Consider the following 19,942-nt stretch of genomic DNA (forward strand, 5'->3'; position numbering starts at 1 on the left):
AGACATCCTACAAAACCACCCATCTCCCATGCTACAGTTAGCAAACTGCTTGCCAAATTTCGTGAATCAGGTTCAGTGTTGGATTTGACAAAATGTGGATGCAAGAAAACTGTCACTAATGAAGAAACATCGGTGTCTGTCCTAGCTTCATTCAGCAAGAGCCCACAGCGAAGTACTCGCCGTATGTCACTGGAGAGTGGCATCAGTCGAACATCCCTTCGGCGGATATTAGCTAGTCACAAATGGCACCCTTACAAAATCTAGCTGCTGCAGCATCTCAACAAGGATGACCCAGATCTGTGCGCTGAATTTGCAGAATGGGCAAAACAAAAATTGGAACAGGACCCTCACTTTACACAGAACATTATGTTCAGTGATAAGGCAAACTTTTTTGTGAATGGTGAAGTTAACAAACAAAACCATCCCTATTGGTCTGACACTAACCCACAGTGGATAGATCCCTCCAAGACTGTTGGAACACAAAAATTGATGGAATGGTATATGGGGTACAATGATAGTGGAACTATTCTACATCAATGGCAAACTCAATGCCACTGGATATCTGAAATTGCTGCATGATGATGTGTTGCCCTCTTTATGCATTGAAGATGGCACGTTCCGTGAGTTTTTCCAGCAAGATGGTGTGCCACCACATTATGGGAGTCAGGTCCGCGCATACCTACATGAACAGTTTCCTGGAAAATGGATTGGTCATCGTGGGCCAGTTGAATAGCCACCAAGGTCTCCCGATCTGACCCCCTTAGACTTTTATCTTTGGGGTCATCTGAAGGCAATTGTCTATGCTGTGAAGATACGAGATGTGCAGCATTTGAAACAACGGATACTGGAAGCCTGTGCTAGCATTTCTTCTGCGGTGTTGCTATCAGTGTGTCAAGAGTGGGAGAAGAGGGTTGCATTGACAATCCAACACAATGGGCAGCACTTGGAACACATTATATAAGTGGAGAACAAGACCAGCACATCCAAGCTAGTATGAACAAGCGCCAACCAAAAAAACATATAAGTTGAAAAAAGATAAAGGTTGCACCATTATTTACCAAGAATGATTACTGTAGAACAGGGGTCTCGAGGGCTGCAAACCATACGTGTTTTCAAGAATTCCTTAGCATTGCACAAGGTGCTGTAATCATTATGTGTGTAGGTGATTAAATTATCACCTGTGAAGTACAAGGAAATCCTAAAAACATGACCTGTTTGCAGCCCTTGAGGAATGCAGTTTGAGACCCCTAGAACATTGAAAATGCATCACTGCCATAGAAAATAGGAAAAAAGCGCTATATAATTTACACATGAAATATTTATCTGCAAAAATTGCTATAAAAAAGGAGGGTACTTCGCGCATAAATTGGCCAATGTATGTGAGCCCAATTGCCATGTCAAGGCATCCTTTGTAATTGGGTCCCTGTCCTGTTTTGTCACTCACCTCTCCTGGGCAAAAAAAAGCCTACAATTTATGGGTCAGGAGTGGACCAGCTAACTACTTCAAATCACCTGTGGCTATTGGGAGTGGGAGGGCACATGTCAAAAAAGGCTTATTACAAATAGAGAACAAGACCAGCACATCCAAGCTAGTGTGAACAGGTGCCAACCAAAATAACATATAAGTTGAAAAACGATAAAGGTTGCACCATTATTTACTAAGTATGATTACTCTAGAACAGGGGTGTCAAACTGCATTCCTCGAGGGCCGCAAACCATGCGTGTTTTCAAGATTTCCTTAGCTTTGCACAAGGTGCTGTAATCATTATGTGTGTAGGTGATTAAATTATCACCTGTGCAGTACAAGGAAATCCTCAAAACATGACCTGTTTGCAGCCCTTGAGGATTGCAGTTTGACACCCCTGCTCTAGAACATTGAAAATGCATTATTGACATAGAAAATAGGAAAAAAAATTCTATATAATGTTCACATGAAATATTTATCTGCAAAAATTGCTATGAAAAAAGGAAGGTACTTCACGCATAAATTGGCCAATGTATGTGAGCTCAATTGCCAAATCAAGGCATCCTTCACAATTGTGTCCCTGTCCTGTTTTGTCACCTCTCCTGGACATGTGCACGCCCACTCTCAATAACCACAGGTGATTTTAAGTAATTATCTAGTCCACTCCTGACCCTTAAATTGTAGGCTTTTTTGCCCAAGAGAGGTGACAAAACAGGACAGGGACCCAGTTATGAAGGCCTTCACATGGCAACTGGGCTCACATACATTGGCCAATTTATGCGTGAAGTATCGTCCTTTTTCAAAACAATTGTTGCAGATAAATATTTCATGTGTACATTATATAGTGCTTTTTTCCTATTTTCTATGGCAGTAATGCATTTTCAATGTTCTAGAGTAATCATTCTTGGTAAATAATTTTGCAACCATTATCGTTTTTCACACTTTTTAAGTGGTCATAAAATTGTAAATAACTCATGAAAGAATAAAGTTACCTTAAAACCAAGCACACAATAGTTTTTCATGTGAAATTCTCAATAAGTTTCATGTGTCACATGACCCTCTTCCCATTGGAAAAATAAAGTTGGATCCAAAATGTCCGACTTCAAAATGGCCACCATAGTCACCACCCATCTTGAAAAGTTTTCCCCCCTCCCATATACTAATGTGCCACAAACAGGAAGTTGATATCATCAACCATTCCCATTTTATTTAGGTGGATCCATATAAATGGCCACCCTGTAGAATGGGAAATAATTAGCCGAACAATGCTGCTTTAGCAGTTGGTTTATTTGGTTCCATTTATAAAGTAGCTATTAGCAGATTGAAGTGTAAAGTTAAAGTACATATTATATATGCTTTTGTATTAGACTAAATTGAATTATTTGCATTTTACTTACTTTTACACTCGCTAATTCCTGGAGAACGTATCCCATAATAACCAGTCGGACATGAGGGAAGACAAACACCAACTTGCTTCATACCATTTCTTACAAGAGCAAAAAACAGTCTTGGTTTACATGTCATGCAGCCATTGTAATCCGAGCATGTGGCACATCCACCTTGGCAATTCTGGCTGATATTAGGATGCACTAAAAGACATAGAAGATATGAAAAATAAATACTTATAGTAACCTTTTACTTAAAAAAAATCTAGTTTTGCGCAATTAAAAAGAAAAATGTACCGTATATACTCGAGTATAAGCCGAGATTTTCAGCCCAAATTTTAGGGCTGAAAGTGCCCCCCTCGGCTTATACTCGAGTCACGGTAGCGGTGGGGTCGGCAGGTGAGGGGGAGAGGGCGCTGGGGTATACTTACCTAGTCCCAGCGATCCTCGCGCTGTCCCTGCCGTCCCACGGGCTTCGGCGCTGCAGCTTCTTCCTCTCTTCAGCGGTCACGTGGGACCGCTCATTACAGAAATGAATAAGCGGCTCCACCTCCCATAGGGGCGGAGCCGCTTATTCATTTCTCTAATCAGCGGTGCCGGTGACCGCTGATAGAGAAAGTAGCTGCAGCGCCGAAGACAGGAGGGGACAGCGCGAGGATCGCCAGGACTAGGTGAGTATGTTATATTCACCTGTCCTCGTTCCAGCCGCCGGGCGCCGATCCATCTTCCCGGCCGGCGCCTCCATCTTCCCGGCGTCTGCGCTCTCTGACTGATCAGGCAGAGGGCGCGATGACGCATACAGTGTGCGCGGCGCCCTCTGCCTGATCAGTCAGAGCAGAGACGCCGGGAAGATGGAGGCGCCGGAACGAGACGCCGGGAGCTGCAATCAAGGGAGGTGAGTATGTGTTTTTTTTTTTTATTGCAGCAGTAGCAGCGGCAGCACAGATTAATGTGGAGCATCTATGGGGCACAGTGAACGGTGCAGAGCACCGTATAAGGCACAGCTAGGGGGCACAATGAACGGTGCAGAGCACCGTATAAGGCACAGCTAGGGGGCACAATGAACGGTGCAGAGAACCGTATAAGGCACAGCTAGGGGGCACAATGAACGGTGCAGAGCACCGTATAAGGCACAGCTATGGGGCACAATGAACGGTGCAGAGCACCGTATATGGCACAGCTAGGGGGCACAGTGAACGGTGCAGAGCACCGTATATGGCACAGCTAGGGGGCACAGTGAACGGTGCAGAGCACCGTATAAGGCACAGCTAGGGGGCACAGTGAACGGTGCAGAGCACCGTATATGGCACAGCTATGGGGCACAGTGAACGGTGCAGAGCACTGTATATGGCACAGCTATGGGGCACAGTGAACGGTGCAGAGCACTGTATATGGCACAGCTAGGGGGCACAGTGAACGGTGCAGAGCACTATATGGGGCACAGCTATGGGGAAATATGAATGGTGTAGAGCACTATATGGCACAGCTATGGGGAAATAATGATCTATTTTTATTTTTGAAATTCACCGGTAAATGCTGCATTTCCACCCTAGGCTTATACTCGAGTCAATAAGTTTTCCCAGTTTTTTGTGGCAAAATTAGGGGGGTCGGCTTATACTCGGGTCGGCTTATACTCGAGTATATACGGTAATTATAAAAAAAAAATATTTGAATATTATAAACTTATTTTTATGGATCTGCGTAGAGTCACCCATGGCAATATATGGGCCTCTTGTGGTTTTCATCTATAGCTTAATCTCAATTATTCATGTAATAGGTGTTCCATTGTTTGCCATACCCTGAGTGCCAAACCACCTGTATGATGCCACACTAAATGCCTATGGTACTGCATGGGCACTCAGTGTAGTGTCATACAGGGCTGGTCATGCAGACAAAAAGGCCAACGTGGTGTTCTACAACCTATCCGGGGCGTAACCATACAGTAAATTAAATAATCGGAGTAAATTTTTTCTTATTTTGACTGCAACAAACATACAGTTAAGTTTTGACAGAAAGTAGAGTTTGTTAAACTGTGCATCTAGTGCCAGAGTACAATGTATTGTCATCAGTGATAAGATATTACAGAAATGCAATGAAACAATGACAAATATAATTATAAACTATCCATTTATTTAGTTTTATATCTTTCATCCTTGTCAATCATCACAGATAAGTCATAAGGAAAATGGGACTGGCTCTCCTCGAGAAGGTTCCCTACTTTATGCGGTGTTTTTAAGGTATAAAGATTGTACTAGTATATATATACCGTATTTCATATGTATGCATGTATACTTCAAGACGTGTTGACCAATAAACCACTTATACTATGATTGGCATCCTTCGTCCTTTCCACATGGCAGCGCCGTGGTTGCGTGCACATAACCTGACCAGGTGAGCACCATTAGACAATTCTTTTGACATTTTTACCCAGATAAGACCCTATTTGTGCTTTGTGTCTTTCCAGTCTTCTCTTATTTGGATATCAGAAAACTGGCATAAAACACTATGAAAGTCCCAAAATTTTTGCATACCACAAAACTGTATACAATTTTTCCGGCTTTTGGTTTTCATGCACCACCCTTTTTGTTCCCCTTCCCACTCAGGACCCATGGTAATGGCTATGAAATGTGCCAATTGGTTATGTCTAATGAGTCCCTTTATATACATCTTTTAAGTTTCTTTAATGTTATGCCAATTGTTAGTTCTGTAGCTAAAGCATTCTTCGTTAAGCTTCTTTTGTCAAGCTGTATACATTACAAACTGACATTCCCCTGCATTGATGTGCATTATATTTTCCTTCTTTTTGAATGGATTTGCTGGGTTCAATTACTAACATGCCGCCTTTAACCACATGTTTTAGTAGTGTGCATGTGCAAACATGCAAGTATGTGACATTTAAGCGAGTCCACCTTTAAATGAAAATGGCCAAATTGTACCCAAACTGTCACTATTTTGTGTGGCCACCATTATTTTCCAGCACTGCCTTAACTCTGTTGAGCATGCAGTTCACTAGATCTTCACAGGTTGCCACTGGAATCCTCTTGCACTCCTCCATGATGACATCATGGAGATGGTGGATGTTAGAGACCTTATGCTCCTCCACCCTCCATTTGAGGATGCCCCACATATACTCAATAGGGTTTAGGTCTAGAGACATGCTTGGCCAGTACAACATCTTTCCCCTCAGTTTATTTAACAAGGCAGTGGTTGTCTGAGGGTTTATTTGGTGTCATTTTCATATTGTAATACCGCCCTGTGGCCCAGTTTCCAAAGGGAGAGGATCATACTCTGCTTCAGTATGTCACAGTACATGTTGGCAATCATGGTTCCCTCAATGAACTGTAGCTCCCCACAGCTGGCAGCACTCATGCAACCCCAGACCATGGCACTTCCACCACCATGTTTGACTGTAGGCAAGACACACTTTTCTTTGTACTCCTCACCTGAATGCTGCCATACACACTTAACACCATGTGAACCAAATACGTTTTTATCTTGGTCTCATCAAGCCACAAGTCATGATTCCAGTAATCCATTTCCTTAGTCTGCTTGTCTTCAGCAAAGTGTTTGCATGCTTTTTTGTGCATCATCTTTAGAAGAGGCTTCCTTCTGGGACAACAGCCATGCAGGCCAATTTGAGGCAGTGTGTGTCGTATGATCTGAGCAGTGACAGGCTGACCCCCCATATATTATCATATCTTCAGTTTTGTCCCATGAAAAAATATAATAAAATATTTACAAAAACGTGAGGGGTGTACTCACTTTTGTGATATAGCTTAGGAGTGGACCTCTCCTCTTTTCCACTTCCATCAGTTTAGCAATATGGACATTCATAGTGGGAATTTTCAAACTCTTAACTCGGCGGTGACATAATTTTAGTACAGAAAGTGAGCCATCCTACTGTAATTCTTTATGCCTATTAGTATTGTTATGATAAATCTATGTCCTTATTATTATGTTTATAATTATGAAATATGTAATTTTATTCACAAGCTGCATTTAGCATTGTTACACTGTGTTCATGTATTTTGACTATTATGCTAATGATGTATAATCATGTTTGTGATTAATTCACTTTTAAATATACAGTAAGTATGTGCACCTATAGTGCTGCTAGAGAAAGGATCACACTATGAACCAATACATTCCAATACGTTTGCACTTTATTTTATGAATTATTACCTCCATTTGTTTTATCTAATTCAATCTGTCCCATATCTATCTTTCCAACTAATATATGTTTATCTCCAAAATCCAAATATATACAGGAATGTGATCTACTAAGGAATGTAAACCGCTAACAAGTTCACATTCAGCAGAGAAAGCTTGTGGTTACAAGCAAATTGCAATGGGGTATTTCCAAAAACGTTGTCTATGCCTCATTAGAGTGAAAAAGAAAACTGTGATAAAATTGTCACTGTGCATCATTCACATTCCCAACATATACCATGCAGAATTGATTGATGACACCAAAAAGACAACAGTTTGTAAAAGGATTGCCTGAGAATTTAACGTTATCACATACTGAAATTTTGTGAAAAAAAGGTGACAGCTTATGTAATCTAAAGGGAACCTTCAACGGGAAAAAAGGAACATTACCTATAGTAAGTGCAAATGATTTAGAACTCTTTTATAGCTTTATTTCTAAAATTCTATCTTACTTTCTGATCACTAAGAATGCTATATTAAGTCACAGAATGCTGAACATGTGTATATTAAATGTGAGTTACGTACTGTTACTGAATCCCTTCAGCAATCATTATGCAATATAGGCCTAATAAGTGTAATTTGGATATCACGATTATGTGAATCTATCTTGAAAGAATTTATCTTTTTGGGAGGAAACATTCATACTCCCTTAGAGGGGTTGTCTGGTCCAAATCGATAAGTCTGCAGTCACTCTTTGTGACTGCAGACTTACGAATTCCCCCAGCGCATGCACTATGCACTGCATGGATTTGCCGGTTTCTGAGCCAGGCTGGGAGGGTATGTATGCATTATACATACTCCCGGCCTGAGTCCATACAGTGAGCGCGGCCTCACTACATATACAGTACCTTGCGACTCTGATCAGTCTTCTCCTTGTTTGAGATGAAAGTTTAGAGGGACGGCCGGGTCTTGGTAGATCTGCAGTGGTATGATACTCCTTCCATTTCAATATGATCGCTTGCACAGTGCTCCTTCGGATGTTTAAAGTTTTGGAAATCATTTTGTATCCAAATCCGGCTTTAATCTTCTCCACAACAGTATCACGGACCTGCCTGTTGTGTTCCTTAGTCTTCATGATGCTCTCTGTGCCTCTAACAGAACCCTGAGTCTATCACAGAGCAGGTGCATTTAGATAGAGACTTGATTACACACAGGTGGATTATATTTATCATCATTAGGCATTTAGGACAACATTGGATCATTCAGGGATCCTCAATGAACTTCTGCAGTGAGTTTGTTGTACTGAAAGTAAAGGGGCTGAATGATATTGCACGCCCCACTTTTCAGTTATTGAATTTCCACAAAAATGTAACATAACCAATAAATTTAGTTCAACTTCACAATTGTGTTCCACGCCCACTGGACAGCCACTTCACTAGTCGTAGTGCGGGATCGCTCGATACAAGTGTATGGAGCAAGGCCACACCCACTAGTCAAGTTCCGGCCAGAAGTATGCATATATACCCTCCAGTCCCAGCTCAGAACCTGGTGAATCCCTGCAGTGCACAGTTTTGCTCTGGGGAGATCCATAAGTCTACAGTCACACAGAGTGACTGCAGACTTATCGATTTTCACCAGACAATGCCTTTAAAGATTTTCTAGATGACTGCATCTAAAGTGCTACTGACCATCTGTCACACACATTAAAAAATATATCACACACGCTGTGCTCTTTTGCTACTAGGACCTAGAACAGATGCCCCTATGCTATAAGTTTTTAGGCTAGGTCTATAACTGTGCTGGTGAATTCCATTGTTCTGCACCAGCAGAACACAGAACAGCTAAGTTAGTGGCAGTTCTGAATCCTTCACATCATGGAAACCAGCGGAAACAGAACTCGATAGATTATGTGGTTCTTCAGGTTTTGTCATTGAGTCTGAAGTTTTATTGAACAGAATTGCTTAGTATGCTCCTCTATTCAGTAAGCAATTGTCAGAATCTGGGATGAAGACTTCAAATGCAATCTCCAACCCAGATATTGACATACTGCACGTTTAGCTAAAATTAATAATGAATATGTTATCATTCATGCATTAATATAGAAATGGCCATTGATGCTCATATAGTGTTTGCTAATAAGCAACTGCCTGATAACAGGAATTATTGATTAGTAACATCTCCACTAATGCTGGAGGAAATCATTACAATACCATGTATATGTGGAACTTTCTTGAACAGAAGAACAACAAAGAGGATTTCTTCACCAAAGTTATCAATGGAATTAGCGTTGCAGAGCCATAAGGCTACTTTCACACTAGCGTCGGAATCTCCCCGTCGCAATGCGTCGGGCAGAGATTCCGACGCTAGCGTTTGATGCACTGCACAACGGGTGCAGCGGATGCGTTTCTCCGGCGCATCCGCTGCCCCATTGTGAGGTGCGGGGAGGTGGGGGCGGAGTTCTGGCCGCGCATGTGCGGTCGGAAAAAGCGGTCCGTCAGGAGTAAAAAACGTTACATTTAACATTTTTTGCTCCCGGCGGTCCGCCACAACATGGCGTAACCGTCGCACGAATGTTAATCTATGGGGCAAAAACGCATCCTGCAAACAACTTTGCAGGATGTGTTTTTTGCCATAAACGACGCATTGCGACATATTGCAAAAAACGCTAGTGTGAAAGTAGCCTTACAGCCATGGCTTTAATTTCTATTACATAATCATGCTAGCAGGTTCTCTTTAAATTCAGTATATTTCAGTATTATGTGTACCAGTTGCCATAGCATAGTATGTCCAAAATTCCCGTTCTGTTACATTAGGGCTATGGACATGTAGACATATGTGCACAGATTACACTTGCTCTTGTATATGAGGTTGCAGAAGCTTGGGGCAGATTTATGAAGAATTATTCATGGAATAGTCACTTTTTGGTGCACTTTGAAATATTTACCTTTCTTTTTAACAAATGAGATCCAATGAGAATGTTAGGTTAATCTGTTCCATTCAATTTACCAGTCTTGTGTATCCAAATGTACATAGAAGGCATATATTTATTTTACAAAGGATTAGTATCTATCAATTACAGCCGTTTGCGTAGCGAAAGTTGTCATTTTCACATTGATATTCTACATTTTGCTTCGCTCATGCAACATATGATATATTGTAATACAGAGGGGGAAGATGCCATTGACAAATTGAGAAAAGTACTGAAAAACTTCCAGAGTTCACCTCTGCACTATAGCGCATCATGTCAGGTGTAGATGAAAAGAAAGGTAGTAGAAGGGCCCCACAGAGAAATCACTACCCGCTGAAGAATGTCTTCATGGATATAGTTTAGTAATAATTTAAAATGATGTACTGTGTTGCAATGACTAAAACACAGATGGTTTAGTAAATGTTTGGTAAAGTGCAGTACATTGCTACCAGAGCTTATAATAGTTAATCCCTTCCAGCCACAGCCATTTTTTTTTTATTATTTTCCTTTTTTTAATTTCCTTCCAAGAGCCATAACTTTTTTTTAATTTATTTTTTTGTCAACATAGCTGTATAATGGCTTGTTTTTGTTGTAATTTTTTATGATATTATTTAATTTCCCATATAATCTGCCAACCAGAAACAAATCTTTGTGGAGTGTATCTGAAAGAAAACAGCAATTCCATTATTTGGGTTTTATTTTTAGGGCATTAACTGTGCTGTAAAAATTGCATTCCAACTTTCTTCTCCAGGTTTGTACAGGTATGGCAGTACTAATTTTAAGGTTTTTTTTTTTGTTGTTAAAAAAAAAATAAAAAAGCTATAGGTCTTAGAATATGGCAATACAATTTCTGAAACGATGGAGTTACTTAAGTAGGATGAAAGCTAGTCTGTATTGGCACCATTTGGGAAATTTTGATCATTTTTTATCTTTTATTTGGAAGTCAAAGTGACCCAAAACATCAATTTTGCTTTTTTATAGAAATTATAGATTTCACCGTTTTTTTTAGAACTTTAGAACATTATGGATTATGTGATGCCTAATGTTTGTTTTTTGTTTGTTTATTTTTTATATTTTGAATAGAAAAGGGGATGTGACGATTTAATTACATATATATATATATATATATATATATATATATATATACAGTGGGGCAAAAAAGTATTTAGTCATTCAGCAATAGTGCAAGTTCCACCACTTAAAAAGATGAGAGGCGTCTGTAATTTACATCATAGGTAGACCTCAACTATGGGAGACAAACTGAGAAAAAAAAATCCAGAAAATCACATTGTCTGTTTTTTTATCATTTTATTTGCATATTATGGTGGAAAATAAGTATTTGGTCAGAAACAAAATTTCATCTCAATACTTTGTAATATATCCTTTGTTGGCAATGACAGAGGTCAAACGTTTTCTGTAAGTCTTCACAAGGTTTCCACACACTGTTGTTCCTCCATGCAGATCTCCTCTAGAGCAGTGATGTTTTTGGCTTTTCGCTTGGCAACACGGACTTTCAACTCCCTCCAAAGGTTTTCTATAGGGTTGAGATCTGGAGACTGGCTAGGCCACTCCAGGACCTTGAAATGCTTCTTACGAAGCCACTCCTTCGTTGCCCTGGCGGTGTGCTTTGGATCATTGTCATGTTGAAAGACCCAGCCACGTTTCATCTTCAATGACCTTGCTGATGGAAGGAGGTTTGCACTCAAAATCTCACGATACATGGCCCCATTCATTCTTTCATGTACCCGGATCAGTCGTCTTGGCCCCTTTGCAGAGAAACAGCCCCTAAGCATGATGTTTCCACCACCAAGCTTTACAGTAGGTATGGTGTTTGATGGATGCAACTCAGTATTCTTTTTCCTCCAAACACGACAAGTTGTGTTTCTACCAAACAGTTCCAGTTTGGTTTCATCAGACCATAGGACATTCTCCCAAAACTCCTCTGGATCATCCAAATGCTCTCTAGCAAACTTCAGACAGGCCTGGACATGTACTGGCTTAAGCAGTGGGACACGTCTGGCACTGCAGGATCTGAGTCCATGGTGGCGTAGTGTGTTACTTATGGTAGGCCTTGTTACATTGGTCCCAGCTCTCTGCAGTTCATTCACTAGGTCCCCCCGCGTGGTTCTGGGATTTTTGCTCACCGTTCTTGTGATCATTCTGACCCCACGGGGTGGGATTTTGCGTGGAGCCCCAGATCGAGGGAGATTATCAGTGGTCTTGTATGTCTTCCATTTTCTAATTATTGCTCCCACTGTTGATTTTTTCACTCCAAGCTGGTTGGCTATTGCAGATTCAGTCTTCCCAGCCTGGTGCAGGGCTACAATTTTGTTTCTGGTGTCCTTTGACAGCTCTTTGGTCTTCACCATAGTGGAGTTTGGAGTCAGACTGTTTGAGGGTGTGCACAGGTGTCTTTTTATACTGATAACAAGTTTAAACAGGTGCCATTACTACAGGTAATGAGTGGAGGAAAGAGGAGACTCTTAAAGAAGAAGTTACAGGTCTGTGAGAGCCAGAAATCTTGATTGTTTGTTTCTGACCAAATACTTATTTTCCACCATAATATGCAAATAAAATGATAAAAAAACAGAAAATGTGATTTTCTGGATTTTTTTTTCTCAGTTTCTCTCCCATAGTTGAGGTCTACCTATGATGTAAATTACAGACGCCTCTCATCTTTTTAAGTGGTGGAACTTGCACTATTGCTGACTGACTAAATACTTTTTTGCCCACTGTATATATATATATTATATATATATATATATATATATATATATATATATATATATATATATATATATATTATATATATATTATATTTTAACCCTATTTAATACAACTATGTACCTAATAGTTTTACCACAGGTACAATATACAGTTCTGCAATACTAGTGTATTGTGTTGTGTAGTGTTTTTAGCTCCTTCCTACAATGTCTAGGGCTTATATGTCTATTTATATGGCAGACACTTGTCATAGCTAGGGACTACTGAAGGCCAAGAAACTGCAATGGCTGATGTGGTGACAGAGGGCTCCACTTGTCTATCAACCACATCTAGGGGATTAAAGTTCTGTGACAGTAACAAGTGGTCTTGCACAGACAGTCAGCACCCGCCGTTTATAGAGCTGTACAGCAATATAAATATGGAGAAAGCACCGCTGACAGACCTTTAAAGCCTGATTCATACGTCTATGTTGCACGTATGTGTTTTTTACTGATACAACACGTACCCATTACAGCCTATAGAGCTGTTCGCATATCTGTGTTTTTTCACGGATTGTGTATTCTTGCAAAACTCATGAACCACAGAAAAGCTTTGAATATGAGCTTAAAAATGGAATGGTGTTTTTTCTTCATGTGTTTTTTTTTTCCCAGAAGAATCCTATAGAGAAAAAAGGCAACATAACCTCAGCGTTCTGCAGCGCCTTCACACACAGAGGGTGTCGATTTCATGAAATCACATCCACTTTGCTTGGACATTCAGACCATGTTCACATATAGTGTAAATGCTGATTTTTGTCTGCTGGTTTCTTTGCACAAAAATTCAACTGTGTTTGACTGTTCAATCAAAGTTGATGTGATTTCATGAAAACTGTACATCTAAATACGCTGCTGAACTGTGCGGTTTTGGTGCTTTTTTTCTTTAGAGGTATTTATGTGGAGCCTTAAAAAAACGCATGCAAAAAAACTGCAACTACTTTTTTAAGTAAGAAAGAGTTCTTCCAGCTCCTGGTATAAAAAATAGACTCTCCTTTATTTGAAAAAGTGTATTAAAACTTGCATGTGAACAACCGGGACAATAGATGACAGGAATGCAGACAGAGCGACGCGTTTCGATCACAGTAGTGATCTTTTATAATGCCTACTGGTTCAAGTATAATATGAGGTGTTTTGCTTTACTTGGTTGTGCTGGTTGCTGGGCAGATTTTAGAAACCTATTTCATTGGTGGTTTAGAGGGGTCAGTAGGTCATCAGTAGGACCTGGTATAAGAGAGATGCCGTAACGGGGCTACCAGGTACACATAAAATTGGCCATTTTTATGCGCTAAAAGCTCTCATTTTTCATATTTCTAGCGCAGTAATGCAGTGCAAATTTCGTTTTTCAAGTTTGTATGTTCTAGCGCTGCAGTGTGCTGCCTTATTTACTTAGCTATGCTGGGTGGACTTGGTGATTGTTTAATGGTTTTGTTATTTTAATTATTTATTGATTAAATTTTGATTTATTTTTATTCACGTCAGTTATTTATTGGGTTACCTCATCAATAAACACAGTGGCCTATTCAATCCACAATTCTGGTGTCTGTCATTTTTATGTTTGAAGGTGTTCGGGGATTTGGCGATTGAGGCTTATGATACCTTATTCCTCCACCGACGGCAATTTAGTGGGCAAGACAGCTCTCCAGTCTGTGAGGAAGCCTGTACTAGGAAGGTCAGGAGTACCTGTAATACTTTTTGAGGCACTTACTACTTGAAATTGTTCCAGACAATGAAGTATTTCTTCCAGAAAATGATTCAGTTACATGCTTACATGCTTATTTCGTTTGTGTGTGTGTGTGTGTTTTTTTTTAGTTGTTCCAATACACACAAAGGAAATAAACGTGTATAACAAAACATGTGTAATTGCAAGAATTTTCTTTGAAAAATACTTCATTTTCTGGAACAATTTCAGGGGTGTAAACACTTTTGGCCATGACTGTATACTTGGCGCACAGAATGAAGGTCCATTATAATTCAAAGGCATAATGAACGTTATAATATATCTTGTTTAGATATATTCCTCCTTCTTCACCTATGAGGTATATTTCTCTAAAATATTGCTAAAAACCATCTTGAGAGACGAGACAAATTATCACCTTGGTAAAGGTACCTTCACACTGAGCACCTTTACAACGAGAACGACAACGATCCGTGACGTTGCAGCGTCCTGGATAGCGATCTCGTTGTGTTTGACACGCAGCAGCGATCAGGATCCTGCTGTGACATCGCTGGTCGGAGCTAGAAGTCCAGAACTTTATTTGGTCGTCAGGTCGGCATGATTCGTCATGTTTGACAGCAAAAGCAACGATGCCTGCAATGTTTTTTCACGGAGCTAACAACCAGCGAGAACGATAAGTACGTCACTGGATCGCTCCTGCATCGTTCTGGAGTTGCTGTGTTTGACATCTCTACAGCGACCTAACAGCGACGCTCCAGCGATCTAGTTTAGGTCGGATCGTTGTCTATATCGCTGGAGCGTCGCTGAATATGACGGTACCTTTAGGGATAAGGTTACAGGCTGACTAAAGATGAGCAAATAAATTAGTGGAATTTAGTTCTACTTGAATTTCACAAAATCTGTAGTTGCAGTCTGCCATTATTCTGAACCTCCACTACTCATTGCTACTTGTCTAGTCTTTACTGGATCTTCTGATCCCCAGTCACTCACAATGCAATCTTTGGATCTCTCACACTGTGCTGGATTTCTTGGTGTCATGGCTCCCAACTGGGTTCTGCACATATGAGGAAAGCCATGGCGCATGGGTGGCAGTGAGGAGAGGAGTTGCCATTGTGCTAAGTGGAGGCCGAGTATAACAATTTTCATTATTTTTTTGCATATGGTTTATTATGCTCTGGGGTCTTTATTATGCTGCCACTGTTTCTCAGGTTAGGGTACCGTCACACAGTGGCATTTTGATCACTACGACGGCACGATCCGTGACGCTCCAGCATCGTAACAATATCGCTCCAGCGTCGTAGATTGCTGTCACACTTTGCAATGTACGACGCTGGAGCGATAATTTCATGACGTATGTGCGATGTAGAAGCCGTTGGTTACTATGCGCACAACGTATACAATATCGTGCACACCTTTGTTACACTGTTAAGGTACCGTCACACATAGCGACGCTGCAGCGATACCGACAACGATCCGGATCGCTGCAGCGTCGCTGTTTGGTCGCTGGAGAGCTGTCACACAGACAGCTCTCCAGCGACCAACGATGCCGGTAACCAGGGTAAACATCGGGTAACTAAGCGCAGGGCCGCGCTTAGTAACCCGATGTTTACCCTGGTTACCATCCTAAAAAGTAAAAAAACAAACGCTACATACTTACCTTCTGCTGTCTGTCCTCGGCGCTCTGCTTCTCTGGTCTGGCTGTGAGCGCCGGGCAGCCAGAAAGCAGAGCGGTGACGTCACCGCTCTGCTTTCCGGCTGACCGACGCTCACAGCCAGAGCAGGAGGAGAGCAGAGCACAGCGCTGGAGGACAGACGGCTGTAGGTAAGTATGTAGTGTTTGTTTTTATTACTTTTAGGATGGTAACCAGGGTAAACATCGGGTTACTAAGCACGGCCCTGCGCTTAGTTACCCGATGTTTACCCTGGTTACCAGCAAAGACATCGCTGAATCGGTGTCACACACGCCGATTCAGCGATGTCTACGGGGAGTCCAGCGACGAAATAAAGTTCTGGACTTTCTACCCCGACCAGCGATCTCCCAGCAGGGGCCTGATCGCTGCTGCCTGTCACACTGGACGATATCGCTAGCGAGGACGCTGCAACGTCACGGATCGCTAGCGATATCGTCTAGTGTGACAGTACCTTTAGGCTACAGAAAGAAGAGGAGATCCTGTTTGCTTATCTTTGTGCTGTGTATGGGAGACATACTATCAACTAGTCTTTATGTCTGTGTTCAGGGACAGATGTTAAATGGAAAAGGAACCTGCAGAAACAAATAATGCAGGAAACAAATAATATAATGAGTGAAAATGGTGCTACTCCTACAAAGACAACAGTTTATTCTGAAAAGGCACCTGAAACTGGTACTCTTTGATCTTTTAACTAATGACTAGTTTAGAGTTTTGATGGATCAGCTGTTACCCATTTATAGCTGGCCTAAGGTGACAACTATTCCTACTAAATCATAAGGCATGATTATTCGCCAGTGGCTTGAACCTTACTGGAACAGAAAATTTAGCATATTGACATCCAACATGCCTTATTTCTCTAGCACCCGCACATCTCCTCCCCCACATACACACCACCTACCCTTCATCTTCCATTCATTAAATAGTTGGCCAATCAAATCATTGAGCTTGTCAATATATAATGTATTTAATATGAATGACTTGTATGTGTGCCAGGAAAGGTTACTATTAGGAATGAACGGTGAGACTAGTAAACTTTGCGTATCATTGATACATTATTTTGTAACCACTGTATCAGTTCAGCCTGGGTTAGATGAATGGCACAATATGTCCCTTTTAAAATGTTTATCAATTCCAAACTGACCTGAAACATATGTAGCTAGATTTACTTTCCTATCAAATATATGAATTCTTACATTTAATGCCAGAATTTAAATAAACATACTATTTTAACAAGCTCAGTTCTGAAAAGTTGCTCAAGGATACAGAAGTTGTTTCAAACATCTGCCATTTCACCTTCACTACAGAGAACTCATGTCTGTTCCCAATCATCCAGAAAACTGAATTATTGTGCTCTGAGTCCTTGTACAATGCCTGTACTAAAATGCAAAAAGAATGTCAAACAAAAGTACATATGACTTATATGATTGGATAGCAGACTTCCTGGTGACACCCATGTTGGTTCACTTTCCTGTGAAAGAAATTCTGAACTGTAGGCAGGCTTAAAGGGAATATGTCAGAAGGATCAACCATCCTAAACTGTCTAAATGGGCATATAGGTCATAGAAAGTTGAATAAAATGATACCTTTATATTGCAATCCAATGTCTTGTTCTAGAGAAATCCATGCTTTTCTTAATATGTAAATGAGCTATTCAAGACTATGGGCCAGTTATAGATCTCATGGAAAGTCTTCTTCTAAGCTTATTTTAAATGAGATGGGGAATTACCAGTGTGAGACATGTAATGACTGACAGTCTGCTCTCCTGATCTCACTGCAGACCGGTGTGTGATTGTAATGAGTCAAAGATCAGCAATAAAGAAAATACACTGCAGATGTGCTTATAACGAAGAGTATGACAAAGCAGTCAGCTCAACTGTACTGCCCCTCGCTCCCCAATGACTGCCAAAAGAAAGTTGAATTATTGGTTGTAACACTTGGCTTTTATGCTTTTTTGATTAAAAAAAGTGAACTCTATTTTTTTTTACATTTATTATTACTTACTTAAGCATTGTTTTTATTCTAGGTTATTGCACTTAAACCTACAAGTGTGTGGGCCCTTGTTTTGGGGTTGCTTTAGCTTATTGCACCCAGTACATTGGTGGGTGGAGAGAAGGTATGAGAGAACCTATGCCTAGGACTCCAATCCATTGCCAAGTCAGTAACCTATGATTGCTGGATGGAAGGTCTGAGAAGCTCCTCACCTTTCAGCTCTTCTTTTTATTAGCCAGGCTGGTACAATATCATCTTTGGAGTTTGACACAGACAACATTGAGTCAGCCAGGCTAATCAAAACAAATTTGAAATGCCAAGAGATAAGGAGATACGCAGGTTCCCCGTCTGGCAGTGAGATTACCAAACTTGCTGATGGACCTACAGGTGTGTGGTTGATTTAGTTTATTGTACCCACTACATTGGCAGGTTAGAAAAGGTAGGTGAGAATCTATTCCTAAAACGCCAATCCATTGACCAAGTCAATAATCTATGACCGCTGGATGCAAGGCCTGGAAATCTCCTCACCTCCCAGCTCTTCTTTTTATTAGCCAGGCTGGTACAATATAATCTTTGGAGTTTGACACATACAACATCGGTTCCGCCTTGCTAATCAAAAGAAATGAGAAATGCCAAGAGATAAGGAGGTTCGACTGTTCCCCGTCTGGCAGTGAGATTACTAAACTGGTTGATGGACCTACATGTGTGCGGGCCCTTGTTTTTGGGGTTGCTTTAGTTTATTGTACTCAGTACATTGGCAGGTGAGAAAAGGTATGAGAGAATCTATTCCTAAGTCTCCAATCCAATGACCAAGTAGGTAATGTATGACCGTTGGATGGAAGGCCTGAGGATCTCCTCACCTCCCAGCTATTTTTTTTATTAGCCAGGCTGGCACAATATCATCTTTGCAGTTTCATACACACAACATCGCGTCAGCCTGGCTAATCAAAAGAAATGAAAAATACCAAAAGATAAGGAGAATTGCAGGTTTCCCATGTGGCAGTGATATCACTAAACTGGCTGATGGACCGCAGTCCTGTGAATCGATCCTCCTATTTCTGGTCAAGACACCTCTGTCCAAGTTAAAAAAAAAACACAACACTATAATGGGGGCCTCTATAATTTTTTTAAGTCACCACTTTTCATCTATGCATATCACTATTGCCCACTGTGGCTAAGAGCACCTATTTTTTTTTTTCAAGCTGAAAGTCTCAGACTATGCACATTATACATACATGACTGATATTTTATACCATGTCAACGTCTTATATAATAATGTATGAGGTCATCTATTTGTATATGTGGTGTGGACAGTACTTCATTTTTAGATGAAATTCCATACAGCGAGTGATTTAATGGCAGGAGCAACTTTAAAAAAAAATCATGAGTTGCTGTTTTTAAATTTTGTTTAATGCATGTCCAGCCCAATGCTCCTTTAGATCACACAGCAGTAATTCTTGGTGCATCTTACACAATCATTAGACATTATCGGGAAAATGCAAACATGCATGTGTCAGACAGCTGTGATCACTTTCACACATCTGTAAAATATTGGCTTTGGGAAATGGAATGTCATGAGGTTGATGATGATGACGACAAAGGAGATGGAAACCCTTTTGTTAAATACATATCTGACTACTGACTTTAATTCTTCCTGCATGTTTTCTCATAGACCTTGGGCACATATCTTATGTTCAGCACTTACAGTAAATAGGGAAGAGCCGACAAGAAGAAAAGCATAAAACCCATATGTAGTTAGATGCCAAAATCCCTGACAAAGAGATACAATGTGGTAGTAATACTTGTGGGGACATACACCAACAGGAAATTCCTCCTTTGTCTTCCTGGTATTAATACCCTC

The 19,942-nt window shown here is 40.7% G+C and overlaps 1 protein-coding gene across 1 annotated transcript in view; it reads right to left on the reverse strand.

Moving 5' to 3' along the window:
• The window catches only part of RSPO3 (R-spondin 3), a 108,903-nt gene that overhangs the window by 48,121 nt on the left and 40,840 nt on the right, over window positions 1–19,942 (reverse strand). Inside the window, exon 2 of the mRNA XM_069726077.1 lies at window positions 2,863–3,054. Coding sequence (XP_069582178.1) covers window positions 2,863–3,054 — 192 coding nt within the window. The remainder of the gene's footprint in view (window positions 1–2,862; window positions 3,055–19,942) is intronic.

The sequence above is a fragment of the Ranitomeya imitator genome, chromosome 5 (genome assembly GCF_032444005.1).
Source record: "Ranitomeya imitator isolate aRanImi1 chromosome 5, aRanImi1.pri, whole genome shotgun sequence".
Lineage (NCBI taxonomy): Eukaryota > Metazoa > Chordata > Amphibia > Anura > Dendrobatidae > Ranitomeya > Ranitomeya imitator.